This window comes from Sturnus vulgaris, chromosome 4 (genome assembly GCF_052056855.1).
Source record: "Sturnus vulgaris isolate bStuVul1 chromosome 4, bStuVul1.hap1, whole genome shotgun sequence".
Classification (NCBI taxonomy): Eukaryota; Metazoa; Chordata; class Aves; order Passeriformes; family Sturnidae; genus Sturnus; species Sturnus vulgaris.
Genome location: NC_142246.1, coordinates 49,855,349 through 49,869,784, shown reverse-complemented (window position 1 = coordinate 49,869,784; position 14,436 = coordinate 49,855,349). Strand labels below are relative to the sequence as shown.

The following is a 14,436-nucleotide window of genomic DNA, read 5'->3' as shown; positions in this document are numbered from 1 at the left end:
CTTCCTTATTTGTTTCAATTTCGTCTACCTAGCAGCAATCTTGGGAGAGAGTATCTGCTCTTGCATTTACTAGATGTGAATTTTTATCCTATTTTAAGAGTGTAAATAGTTCTCTGTTTCGAAATATCTTCACTTAACTGAAAGAAAAAGATGAGATTGCTGCAGTGTGTTATAGTGAGAATAGAACAGGTTCTCCAGGGCTACAGTTCAGTGATGCTTTGTTAACCAGCACTCAGCATTTCATGGATGAACAATTGTAACTTTTCCATTTGGGTGAGTCTTGTTTGTGGGTGCACACTTTGTGTGTACTGTTTCTCTTTTGGTTTTGTTTCTGTACAGCTTTCAAGTTTCTTTTCCTTTATTCCACAGAGGGGATTTCGTTTCCGATATGTATGTGAAGGGCCTTCACACGGTGGACTTCCTGGTGCTTCTAGTGAAAAGAACAAGAAATCGTACCCTCAGGTCAAAGTAAGGACATAAAGCATTAATTTTGTGAAGTTAATGTAAATATATATGTGTATAGGACCTTATTGCATAGCAACATAAATTTGTATGAAGTTGCTCAAGACAGACTACATTTCAATCCCAACGTTCAAACTGATTTTGAAAAGAAAGTTGTCCTAAGATGTGTGGGTTTGTTTTGGCACCGTTTTTATCTGCCAGCAGTTGAGCAGTAACTTCTCTGGACCTACTGCCTCACTACCACTGTGCACACTAATGGAACTCTTCCTTAATGTGCAGTTTTAGCAAGGCTTGAGCTGCTCAGTTGCTCCATTTCCATTGCAAAGCATGAATCGGCTTAGTTATTCCATTTCACTCTAGGATGCCATTTACCAACTTTTCCTTTTTTTTCTGTTCATGTTATTCAATATCTCTAGGGTACTACATCCTTAGGAACTTAATTCCTTCAAAGTCAGCGTGGAACTTCCCATTTTAATAGGAACAGTGTTGTGTTCAGGTGTTTATTGAACTTTTTTGTGGGGTTTTTTTTTCCCCTCTGGAAAAAAATTCAAATATGTTAATCAAAGAAATGTTCTATGGAGGCACAGTATAAAGATTAGAAAGGTGATTAATCATTCTGGGATTAGAGAACTGTCTTTGCCTATGGTTCTTGCAGCAGGTTTTTTTTTCTGTGGAAGTCTGGAAAAGCTACACTGTCTTTTCAGTATTCTTATTAACTTAAATGCAAGCTTTGGCCTTGTTATTGCATTTCATCTTTGAACTGTTGCACTGCAGCTTCTCATGAGGAGCAGGGTTAATGTATTCTAACTGGTGTTATTTCTTAATGTATTCTAATTCTGGTGTCTCTTACTCCTTTATGGGGAAAGAAGGGGAGGGAAGAGTGGCAAGCAATAAACCTCTGCCTTGGTGTGTGCCACTCGAGGTTGTTCTCCTCACTGTGTGTGTAGCTCATCTGCAGTTCTTGGGAAAGGTGGAGTTTGGAACAGTTGCATCTCCTAATGAATCTGTATGAGCATAACATAATGGAAAATAATCAGCATTGGCTGAGGTAGCCTAGGCTGTTAGTCTTATGAATTGAGAAGAAGCTGGGAAAGCTGATTTCATATAGTCTTGCAAAACTCTTAGGAAAAATTACTAGCCCAGGCAAATAATCAACTTGCTTTTCTCTTTCCAATTTTGACAGTAATGATGAACCAGTGAATGAAATTTCACTGGTATGTTCAGATATAAAATAATTTACTTCAGTTGAGCTAGATCTTTGAATTCCAATCCAATCTGTAATGATAATAACACAAGTGATACTTTATAAAGGTGTGGTAGGTCACACAATAGCATGACAAGGAGTTATACAGGAAATGGAATTTCTCCTTCAGTAGACTAGAAAGCAGAATATTCTTTGGCTTTCCATCAAACCTTCTCATTTCATTGATCATCACTTTTTAATTTCATCTAGAGCTCACACACACACATCCCTTCCCTCCTATCCTACTGTGTGTATCTCGGATTTTTTCTAGTACAAATCCCCACATGGCAACACCGGCTGGGAGAGGCTGGCAAGGGAACACAAGTAAATTCCTCAAGGCCATTGCTTGTTAGTGCCTGTTTTTGATTCAAGTGGTGCCAGGAAAGACAGAAGTGTTTCACACCTTTTCCTGTAAGCCTTTTCTGTGTTTTGTCAGAATGTGCTCACTTTGTCTTAACTGAGGGGAGCACAATTGAAAACTGCAATTTTTTCTTGTGTTGGAGTTTGTTTGAGGGGGTTTTTTTTGTTTGTTTTGATTTGGTTTTTTGGTGGTTTTTTTTTTTTACTCTTGTGCCGGTGTTTTCACTATGTAACCTACATTAGTTGATCACAGTGCAGTGGAAGGACAGTAGCATGAGCTTTGGCTGTACTGTAAAAAAAGGAGGTTTTGTGACAGATCTTTAAACCTTTGCCAATGGTGTGGTCTGTGCAGCTCAAATTGGGATCTGCTTAGTGCTTGGCCAACTCTCAAAATTTACTAGTAGCTACCATGGGATGTCCTGAAAATAGACATCCTCAGTGCACAAAAAACCATTGCAGTCTCCCTATTCTGTTTTCATAGGATTATAGATTGGAAGCCAGAAGAAAAAGAAAACACATTTATGGGATGTGACCTCTTACATAATGTGGACTGTTCAACTTCACCCCCTTTTTTTCTTTTCTCCCTGCACTGTCACTAACTTGTAACTAAGCTGGAACACATCAAGAAATATCTCTCACCTGAAGGCTGGAGTGCTGAAGACTTTGCTATATCTCTAAGCAAGATGCATTGGTATTTAATTACATGTTTAACCTCTTCCTTTATAGTATATTATTAGTTGGTGTAGGTGAGGACACTTAATGTAGCAGTTCTGCAGTGCCAATCTTCGCACTTGAAACAAATCTGCACTGGCCAGCAAGGTGGAATTGATGTAAAATCTCTTGTTTAATGGAACAGTCCTGACTAATGGAGTCTAGAAAATAGTGTATATTTTTCTATAGTATCAAAAATGGGATTAATTTATCTTAATGATTTGTGGAATTGTGTTCCTTTGTTTAGCCCTGTCTTTGCTAGCAGTAATCTTAATATGTATAAAACATTTGTTTATTCAGAGGATTCTATATAACTTTGCATGTCATTATGGAGAGCAAGAGAAAATTTAGATAATAAATATGTTACAATGAAGTTATGTTTCATGATTGCAACCTAAAATTCTTCATCTAAATTTCATTTTCATCCACTTAGTGTAAGTAAGACAAAGCTGGATAATCTTACTGTCTATAACAGTTGAAATCAAAGCTGCTGAACTACTTATTCATCATTACTTTTTTGTCCAAGGAAAAAGGCAATCAGTAGCAGAAAAAGAAAGGATAAAACAGCAAAGTCTAATATTATCACCAGCATACTTAACTGTCTAAATTTTTAATTTATCGTTTGCTTAGTTTTTGTATATTTGAAAAAATGTGAGAAAACTCGTGCAGACAATTTCCACTGGCCTTACACGTTTATCGTGTGTGTCCTGATCTTGCATACTGCTGTTAGTGTGGGCAGATCCATGTTTTAGACCAGTTTTAGTTGTGACAAGAACTTGCTGAAAACAGGGGAGTGAAGGAAATGTCCTGAATTTTCATTTCCTTAGGGGCAAATCTACGTGGGTGGCTGCAGTCTCAGAGTTCGGTGTTCTTTGTGAGGTGGATGTAAATGAGCTCCAGCCCGGTGTTCAGAGGTCTGCCCGAGCTAAAGAGCACCATCTCTCTGCAGAAGAGTTTGGGCAGGGAGCACTTTGGCTGGAAGCTGCACGCAGCCCTGACCAGACCGCCCTGCACACCAACAAAACTGCCCAGCCAGTCGTGTCCTGGGGCTATCCCAAATCATACCTCGCTTTGGAGATAAGAGTTCTTCTTGAAATCGGGGATTTCAGCACATTTACTTCGAGTTCAGGAGGAGAATTTATGAAAAATTAGTCAAGTTCCTTTGCTAATGAGCCTTGATGACAAAAAGAGCATATTTATTTGCTTTCCCCCCACCCCAACAGGAATTAAATGTAAAGTGATATAGATTACTGATTACAAGTTTTAAAAATCGCCTAACAACTGAATCAAGGAATAAACGTGAGACAAGAATAAGCAGACTTCTTGGTATAAATCTTTACCCCTCTTGAAAATCTGTTACTGAATCAAATTCAGCCGGAGCTTAATTCAGTGAGTTTTGAGCTTTGTACTGGTAAGGCTGATTTGGCTGAGTAGGAGGCACTGACTTCTCTTTAGTTGGCTTATAAAGCAGAACACCTAGCTCTGTATTTTTGTCATTAGAGTGACCTCACAGTCAGAGGATGAGATCTTCAGCTCCCATTGGTTTAAATTACTTTACATTGCTTTTTCTGAAGTCTATTAAGTAAGTATTCAGTTGCCTACATGATCCATACCATATCTGAAATACTATGCCTTTAATTAGCAACTGAAAAAAAGAGAGATATTTCTCTGTAAAAACAGGCTGTTTGTAAAGAGTGAGTGATGCCTCATCTTTGGAACACTTCTTGTACATGCATATGGAGGACAGCAGTAGTCACACTGAAGGATAGGCAGGACTGGGGCTGCAGTTGCTCTAACAAAGAGATTGGAAAGAGAAATAGGTGTTTTTGTAATGCTGACGTTGCAGGTTTGACATGTTTTTTTCCATCATTTGCTCCTGTTGTTGACCAATTGGTTTCATTTCTTGCTTGTAAGAGTAATTGGAAAAAACATCTTGGAAGTATCAAAATGTTCTTACAAAGTTTTTGTAAAGTTTTTGAACCTATAAAAATTGGCTTGGATCTGGATTGCAAGAGAACATGAAATAACTGAAAAAACTTTCTACTCATTTTGAAATTTACTCACTTTCGAGTTCACCGGGTCCTTTTAATCTTTCAGACAAATCTCTCAAACACAAAGAGCAGATAAATGTAAGCCTGCAGCCCTTTTAACTTTATCAGATCAATTGCGTGCTGCTTCAGGTACAGGATGTAATCAAGTATTGCAGCTATACTCTACCCAGGAACTCCTCCTTTTCTTTTTTCCCCTCACCTTTAATTTGAAGGTCAGTTGCTATTTTTTTGGATCAGAACTCTGATTTTGAGCCATACAGCATCTACATGCTATCTCCCCCCTCATGCTGAGTCTTTTTTGTGTCAAAACCATAATCCCTATTCTGCATTGTAACATACCTTCTACCTTTTCAGGCCTTTGACAGTGTTTCTTAAATTCCTGTGCAAAAGCTGATAGTTACTTGTATACCTTAGTGGCCAGAATTAATTTAAAATTATTCTGAAATTTTGGCATGGTTCAAGGACATTGAAAAGTTATTTCAGACTTAATTTTATACATAAGGATACATAAGGTACATAAGGATATTTAACCACTCAGACTATTTTCCTGGGCACCAAGTTATCCTCAATGACTCAAAATCAAGTAGGGAAGTCTGTCTATAAGAAATAAAGGTAGAAGAAGATTCAGAGGCATTCTGTCCCCTTTGCAGCACAGGACATCAGACAGGATGACAAAAATAGTTCTTTCTTGCCTTATGACCTACATAAGGTGTTACGTTTTAAGAGCCCTTTTGTTTTTTCCCCCTGAGAGAGAGAGAGACTGCAAAGATCCTACTGAGCTGAGTAAGAGGGGCAGATTGCAATCTGGTTACCACTGCAGTTCTATGTTGTGCTTTCAGAGGCTGGAAAGTCCTTGACATGCAGCAGTCCTGCCTCCGGTTTCACTGTGGTTTCTACAGCTGATGGAGGATTGTCTTGAACTTTTCTGATGTGATACTAGAACATCGATGTTATTCATAGTGAATATAGCACTAGAGATGTGCTGGGAGCTTTGTAGTAGGGAAAAGCTTAATGAATTTTTTTAAAGCTACCTTTTTGAAAAGTTAATTGTAGCAGTGGTGGTGACATACTGTGGCACCAAACGCAGACGTTTTTATTTTCAGATGACTTTATGAAAGGTACATAGGAATTTTCTCCCTGCTGGTAAATGACGGAAATAGTCCAGCAGTGATTATCCTGCATCTCAGTACTGATTCAGTCCAGATTTCAGTGTGGAAACAGGAGGGAAGCATGAGCATCCTATGTCTTGTATGTTAGAAACTGCCACATGTAAAATGCACATTACTGCAGTATTATACAGTTAACTAGCAGGAGTGGATAATGAGAAGGTTTTTGCATGCCTGCTCCTCTTGGAACAACTTTTTCATAGTTGGGATTTTTTTTGCTTTCAGCCATAAATAGGAAGGCAGGGAGGGCATGTATTGTGCACATGCAAAGTGTTTCAGCTGTGATGGAATGGGTTCAAGAGCGGGGTTGACTGGAGTGAAGGAAGCTAGCAGGGCTCAGTAATGTGGTAAAATCGAGGCAATCCCTCACTATCAGCGTTTTATCAACAATATAACCTTAAATATTCCATTCATCACTGATTCATCACTTTAATGTTTATCATGATCCTTTAATACCTTGGTTGATTAGATCTATAAGCTGCTGTAATACAAAGAACTTAGCCCAAGGCAAATTAGAAGAAAAATTAGAGGAGGAGGGGGAAAAGCCCAACATTGATAAAAGGGTTAATTAAGTGAATTGAAAGGGAAGGTAATGTTTGCTTTTTAAAAAGTGGGTAATTTTATGTTCAGCATAATTTGAAAGTGGTGCATAACCCATAACTGCCTTGGAGTATTACTGCCTTGGACTGAGGAAAGAAAATAAAGTTCTAAATAATATATGTAAAGCAAATAACTTACCAGTATGGTATGTTATTAGTAATTTTAGATGTGTTTTTGAGGCATTGTCTTTTATTAAAAGCTGTTAAAAATGTATGGTGATTAGAAACTGTGGCAAGGGGGGAAAAAAGCTTTGTAGGCTTTCAGAGTTGGGTATATGAAAGAAAGCACACAGTTTATCATAGTTCTAATCCAGCAAAATCCTAGGTGGGAATTTATTACATATCCTTGTGGGAGGATAGGTAGGGGAGGTATTTACTGGATTGGGTAGTATGTGTTGATGAAGTACATTGAACTAACAAAATGCCTATTAATATAGAATTTATTCACTGTAAAATCTCTATCTGAGGAGTCATTGTAATGTGGCCAAAATGTTTTTTAACAATCATAATGTTTAAAAATAATTTTTAAAGTCTTTCCAAATTGGGCAAAACAGTGTAGGGTTGTAGTTTAATTTTCTGTATGTTTCTTGTGAATTCAATGTACTGATTGAAACCTAAGGAGAGCAATGTGGAATAAATGGCCAGAATGTAAAACTGAGATTCATGTTTTAGGAAATAGATGAGGCTTTCCTTTAGCTTTTTTGGTCAGTACTTCTGCCATTTGCATGCCAAGTTTAACAAAAGAAAGTGATGATCTGGTACAGTTAGTTTGCCATTTGTATTTCATGAAGAAGTGTACACGCGTTTCTCCTATGTAAACTTGATTGTACTTAACTGACAGAAAATACTCACATGGAATCATTACTCGTTCCATTTTAAAAATAGTAAGCAAACTATCCCACACTTTTTATATTTATTTACAGATCTGCAATTATGTTGGACCTGCAAAAGTAATTGTCCAGTTAGTAACTAATGGGAAATACGTCCACTTACATGCTCACAGCTTGGTGGGTAAATTCTGCGAAGACGGAGTGTGCACGGTTACTGCAGGACCCAAGGACATGGTTGTGGGGTAAGTCTGGGGACTCCTCTGGAAACCTGAGCTGTGGGGGAAGCATCAACACTGTAAAAAGCAATACAGAAATAACCCAAAGAGGCCGCTCTGTGGAGCACTCATCTCTGTGCTCTGATCTCTGGGGTTTTTTGTATCATAAATAGAAAATTTAATGGTGTTTTTGTTCACCTTTGTAGAATTTACCCAAAGCTAGCTAAATAAATGTAAGTAACTAATTTTTACTTAGAATTTGTACAGTTTTAATCTCCTGATGTGCAGTCCAAATTTGTATTGTAAATCCATTCTTTAAAACATGAGTGGTTTTGATCACAGAAGGGACTAAAATTAGTGGTACCATTTTGTTACCTCTTTGATCAATATTTTACTTTTATTGAAACCTGTCAATAGGAATGTAATGAAAAGCATTAAGAAAATAGGATTAGTAAATTTGAAATTAATGCAGGACAGTATAAACCTGAAAATAATGCATAAGTCAAACTTTTAAAGTTTAAAGCAGAAAGATTGTAGTGAAATTGTAGTTGGCCTGTTCTTGTTTAATTTGAATGAATAATTGTTTATATCGGTAAATGGAGCTGAAGCTCCCAACCATGTTTTGAGGCTTAGATCAGGTTTCATGCTGGCTGTGAGTTTTAGTTCTGTGATCTCAAGAATGTCTTTGTTGGTGAAGATGATGAAGTTTAAAAAGCTGAGAAGGTTGGGAGAGAAAGATTCTTTTAAACTGTAACTTTTGATGTCCAAGCCCAGTGCACTGACTTTACAGCGCAAAACAATTTAAATAATTTTATTTCAAATGCTCCTTTTCATCTTGAAAAGTTTGGCTCATTTTCTAACCTGTCTTGTTTTTCATCAGATGTTTAAAACCAGCTTTCCTGTCCTCACTTGACCCACATGAAAACTGAGTTATTGTCTTGTTTTCATACTCCCAGATCTAACTGATTTTTCAATGTGCCCGGAGATTTTTACAAAAGCATGCCTTGTATTATGGACTACAATTTCATTTAAATAGATACCCAAAGTGTCTCACAGAATGACCAAAGCCTTGCTTAAAACATTTTATTAGGAAAATATTGCACGGTTTTCAGCTTCTTAGCTTGCTCTCCAAACTATTTCCAACAGATGGAGCATACTCTGAGCAGTTGCTCTGCTTAACAGACATACAGAATGATGTCATTGCCAAGACGCAGCAAACAAAGTGTGACTACCAGATTTTCCAATGTTTTGCAAAGTGCTTTCCCAGTGGAAGTCTGAAATCTGACAGATTACTACTTAAGCTATAAGAAAGTGCACCCATATGATCGCTGTCATATAAAGGTGCACATTTTGCACGTTTTGTGGTCATGACTGAATTTTTCTCGATGGAAAATTCTCCCTCAAACACTAATAGTGCCCAAGTAAGCCTGTAGAGTCCTTCTGTAGACTTGGGTTGTGTAGCTGCCCCTGGTAAAAGAAAGGCTGCCTGCTCCAGGTCTGGCCTAAAAGAAAATTAAGAAAATGAAAAGAAAATTAAGAAAATACTTACCCCCATCAAAATTTGGCAGGTTTGCAAATCTTGGAATACTTCATGTCACAAAGAAGAAGGTGTTTGAAACTCTGGAAGCACGCATGATAGATGCTTGCAAGAAGGGATACAACCCAGGACTCCTGGTGCATCCAGAACTCAGCTATCTACAGGCAGAAGGATGCGGAGACAGGCAGCTAACTGGTATGTGGAAATGAGGGCCTGGTTTTAATTGGCCTTTTACTAAAAACAGGCTGAGCTTCTGAAAACATAGATTCCTAGCTAGAAAAGGACCTTGTGTAGGACAACAGCCAATGTCTGTGTGCTTTTAAGAGGTGGTGCATTGTTACCATGTTTTAGGGAATCCGAAAGGAGTCTGCTGTCAATGCATACGTGAGAATGGAGAAACTTCCTTCCACAGTTGCCTGTACCAACCTCTGTACCTGTATTCCATTGCACTCATGCTGTTTAATAAGCTCTCAAATAGAGTAATCTTGCATTATTGCAGCAATGTAGGGACACATATTGAGAAAGCAAGAATATTACAGCCTGAAAAATATTCCAGGCTGGAGCTTTTCAGCTCTGTTCCTAGCTGATAAGCTGGTCCAGCTCAAGGCTAGGGAGAATTTCTCCCAGGGTGATAATTTGGTCAAAATAAAAATAAATTAATAACAAGACAGAACACCTGTTGTGGTGTGTGACCAGGCCCTGCGAATGGGGTGTCTTTTCTCTGAACCAATCATCTTTTCTCTACTCTTTAATTGCGAGTCATGCTATAAAACCAAGTGTGTTTCTGAATAAACTTGTCTCTTTCTTTCTATCATGAAAGATGACCATATAGCTGTGCATCTTATTTCCGCCACACTTAAAGGGTTAAAACCCCTTTCCGTGGGTACACAGCAAGACATGATATCCTTAATTTACTTAGGGACCTCCTTTTGAGAATACTGTTTCATTCAGCTGCATTTCACCCGTATCACTGCAAAACTTGTGGTCTGCGTTGCTTTCAGGTATTGTAGAGAGGGGCCATCTGTCTTTTCATCACTCTTAACACCAGGAATTCTGATGTCCTTAGTGGTGGCCTTCATCCTTTTCACAACCTTTATAAATTGAGAGCAGAAAATAGTAATTTTCTGTCTTTTAATTGTATAACTTAAATACGTTGATGCACAAACTGCAAGATGAACACAGTATAATTTGAATAACTGCTCCGCTCTGCTTAGAAAGGGAAAACCCAATGGCTGCTAAATGTAAAAGAAGACATTTCCTCACTCTCCCTGCCTTTGTTTGTTTGATCTCTCTGTTTTGTTAAGGATGCCCTATCTTTTGCTTAAATTCCTCTGTCAATTCCAGAACGGGAGAGAGAAATCATCCGCCAGGCAGCCATCCAGCAGACCAAGGAGATGGATCTCAGCGTGGTGCGGCTCATGTTCACAGCCTTTCTTCCCGACAGCAACGGCAGCTTCACACGGAAACTTGACCCCATTATATCAGATGCAATATATGACAGCAGTAAGTATACTTGGCTTTAATTACTTTTTTGATAAGGGGCAGGCTTTTGTACACACAGAAATGACAGGTAGATATTGCTGTACATGGACTCATCCAGCCCTGCCTGCCCAGGATTTGATGAGTAAGTAGCCCGTGGATAATTAAACCTATGTCTGTCCAAGTACATATAGTATCATTCTGGTTTTAATAGATGGTGATGTAAGCCATAGAGGAAGATTTTATTTTGCTGTTAGCATGTTTAATTCTACCACTTTTATTATGAGGATTTTGTAAGTTCTTCTTATATCCATAAGAAGGGCTTGAATTTTGCAGAATTTTCAGTTGCTTTCTATGACAAAGCATTTGTTACACGAGATGTGAGAAAAAAAATTACTTTGCTTCTATCTTAGTTGAGAATTTGACACCTTTCAGTTTTGCAGACCATCTGCTTGTCCGTACTTTAAAAGATAATGCAACCAGAGTTCTCAATCAATTTCCTTTAGATCTGTCAGTATTTTTAGAGCATTCCTCCATTTGTCTTTTTTCTAAGAGAATTTTTTCATTTCATGTTTTCCCCCGTACTGTTAAATTATACTGACTCATCTTACTTGAACCCTTTTTTGCTGCCTGAGTTTTCCTTCCTGAGGCTGTGGATTCCCATGGTCTTGATAGTCATTCTGTAATGACTCAGAAAAAGTACCTTTTTTTTTCCTTTCTTTGTGCACTAGTCATGTCTATATTATTGCTTTTTAAGTCTAGATCAAAAGGTATTAAATGCAGCTGTTCTACTATAGTCTGTGCCTTGCTGTTAATTGGGAAATGTTGTGAGGTCAAAAATTTTGTCCTAAACTAGGGAGACAAACAAAGGGGACATTTTGTACACATGTTTCTGCTGCTGTAAGTTGCTACACAGATGTTAGTCACTAGTTTCTGATCGCCCAAGGTGAATTCTTGATTGCTAATTTCAGAAGATTTTTCTTGGGTTTTGTTTGGGGTTTTTTTTGAATACTTCATTGGCACCATTCAAGCCTTCACAGAACAGACATAACTTGAGATAGCATAACTTGCCTGTCACAGCTGCTTTCACTTATCCAGATGGTAGTTCTGTCTTGAGGACCAACAGTTGTCTATTGATGCCTCTACTAGGATCTGTGGAAGTGGGCTTTTTTATCATTGTCCAGTACACTGGCCAAAAACTGGCATACTTTCAAGTAAGCCACAGTGTAAAGCAAAGCACTGTAGATAGTGAGAAACAGGAAACAGTTCTCAAGAGCTCTGTCAGAAAGCAGGGAGGAAAAAAATTACACTGTCTTGTACAGCCCTGTTGTCATAAAATGAGTACTAGTGCAGGATGCTGGATGCAGTTCACTGCTGGGTTACCTTGCTAGTGCAGTAATTGCACGGCAGTGGCTTAGTTCACAGTTCAGTCAAAGCTTAGAAGATACAGGATTGTCTTTCAGATGAAAAGCTCTTGATGTATTCATGTTTAAAAAAAACACAGACAAATTCAGGTAGGTTGTATTGGAAGCTTGTCTTTCTATTGCATTTCTGTGTGTTGTGCTTGGTTGGGTTTTTTTTTTTAAGACTAAATCTGTTACAAAAGTAAGCAGGTTTTTTTCATCTTCCCTTTCAATAGAAGCTCCCAATGCCTCCAACCTAAAAATTGTAAGAATGGACAGAACAGCAGGGTGTGTGACAGGAGGGGAAGAGATTTACCTGCTCTGCGACAAGGTTCAGAAAGGTAAGAGTCACGAGTGTTATAAGGCACACCAGGGTGTTCACAGGGAGTACACATGAAGCCTGCTGTGCTGTCTTTAGTGTTATTCCACTCTGGTAGTGCAGCAGGATTTGTAAGCACTCAGTTTTTCTGGAAGTCAAGGCAGCAGTCCAGAGATTTAATAAATCAAAATAATTTATTGCATAGCAAATTCAGCTTCTCTTGCCTCCACAGAGATCATGTGATCATCTTTGTTCTTCTCAAGTTTCTGCCCTTGCCCATGTTCATGGAATTTTGGGGGCTGGTGGATACTGGGTGATGTTTGACTCTATTAACTAACACCTGCTCTGAATTATTCTAAAGTTTCTGATTTATTATCAAGTTCGTGATTGTAAAGAGTAAGTATGAGTATTCTCTGTTAACCATGGATGGGGGCTTAATGTGTTCAGCACTGCTGCTAATAGCTTAATTTTTATGTATACACTTATGGTAGAGGTTACTTTAGTGTAAACAGAGTAAGGTTCATTTTCAGTCTCTGCTCACGGCTTTGAATGTTTGTGAATTCAGCAGTGTGGATTAGGATACTTTGGTTTTTTATTGGAAGGTAATGGTTAAATGTGGTTGGTTATATTTGGGCTAAGTAAAAAGAAAAAAGATGGGAGAGGGAGATCTTTGTATTTTTCAGCTACAGGTAGTACTTGAGACACCCTGGTGTAGATTACATGGTAGAGTGGATGTTGCCCACATGGTGAGCCCTGTTCTCATCTGTTTGGAATCAGTTCCTGCTCATGTTGTTAAAACCACAGTGACATTTTTGTTGTGGCTGGCTGTCCTTTTCCATCTCTCTTTCTTGTAAATGCCCTTCTACCACTTAGGGAAGAGAGAAGGCTTTTGGGGGCTTTTAGGGACTTTGAAAGAACTATTTTCCTTTAATAGTGCATCTACCCTCTGCCATCAGGAGGACTGAGATAAAACGTAACTCTTACGCACAAAATAAATAAATAAATGTCTGACTCAGTGGAAGCCCTGAGGTGGGGTTTCCCCTCAGCCAGACTGGGGTTTCCTCTGACCTCACTGCCTTCAGAAATCTCCTGCCTGAAGGAACTTGAGCATGCAGGACAGCAGGACTGGAAGTGGTGGTTCACAGTCTTGAGACTAGCAGGTGGGGGACCAGGGGAAGCAGTCTGTCTGACAGAAGCCTGTTCTGCATCAGTCGCCCTAAGAGACAATAGGCTTTTTCTAGCTTTTTCTCACTGGGAGTGCTGTGGAAGGAATTTACTTGTGGGATACTTTTCCTAAAAATATAAATAAATACAAAGAGAAAGAAAGAAAAGCTGTTTAGAGGAGCAGAAGCCAAATGCCATGTTTCTAGCCTGTGCCGTTTGGAGGGTGAGGGATCCCTACTGACACACTGCTTGCTCACAGCCCCGATGTCTCTGAGCTGCAGCTCCACCGTGGCACTCTGCCAGCAGCAAGAGGAACTTGAACTGTGGTGCTTCAGGTTTTGCTACAGTTTTTTGAACTGAAACTGTTGGAGGAGAGAGGGTGGTTTCTACATTTCACGCTTTGAGTTCTCCCCTCCTTACATGTTTGTTCCAAATAAAGCTCCTCTGGAATGTTTTATAACCCTAGAATAGGAAGATGATGTGAACCTAGTTCTCTTTTTACAGCTCAGTAAATAGCAACTTCAGTGAAGCCATTAGGATTAGGCTGATGTAAACTTGATACCGAAAATGGGTTTTTTCTGCTGTTTTCATAAAGCAGATAAAGGTAATTGATGTATTGTGTAGTATTTTCATCCAGCCTAAAAGTAACCATGTTGATTTTTATTTGAAATAACCATACCCAAAGGTAAAACAAATGCACAAACATCCCAGAGTGTTTCTTTCATTCTTTGCAGATGATATTCAAATACGTTTCTATGAAGAGGATGAGAATGGTGGTATGTGGGAAGGCTTTGGAGATTTTTCTCCTACAGATGTACATAGACAGGTAAGTAACAGAGAATTGGTCCTTTGTCAATGATTCTCCCATCTCTGTAAACTAGGATTCTATTATAGTTT

At 38.6% G+C, this 14,436-nt stretch overlaps 1 protein-coding gene across 6 annotated transcripts in view; it reads left to right on the top strand.

Moving 5' to 3' along the window:
• Positions 1-14,436, top strand: part of NFKB1 (nuclear factor kappa B subunit 1) — a 57,768-nt gene that overhangs the window by 21,932 nt on the left and 21,400 nt on the right. For all 6 annotated transcript variants that reach the window (XM_088163937.1, XM_088163939.1, XM_014875224.2 and 3 more), the window contains exons 5-10: positions 370-468; positions 7,516-7,664; positions 9,206-9,369; positions 10,519-10,677; positions 12,293-12,397; positions 14,274-14,365. In XM_088163937.1, the coding sequence (XP_088020063.1) occupies positions 370-468; positions 7,516-7,664; positions 9,206-9,369; positions 10,519-10,677; positions 12,293-12,397; positions 14,274-14,365 (768 nt within the window). The remainder of the gene's footprint in view (positions 1-369; positions 469-7,515; positions 7,665-9,205; positions 9,370-10,518; positions 10,678-12,292; positions 12,398-14,273; positions 14,366-14,436) is intronic.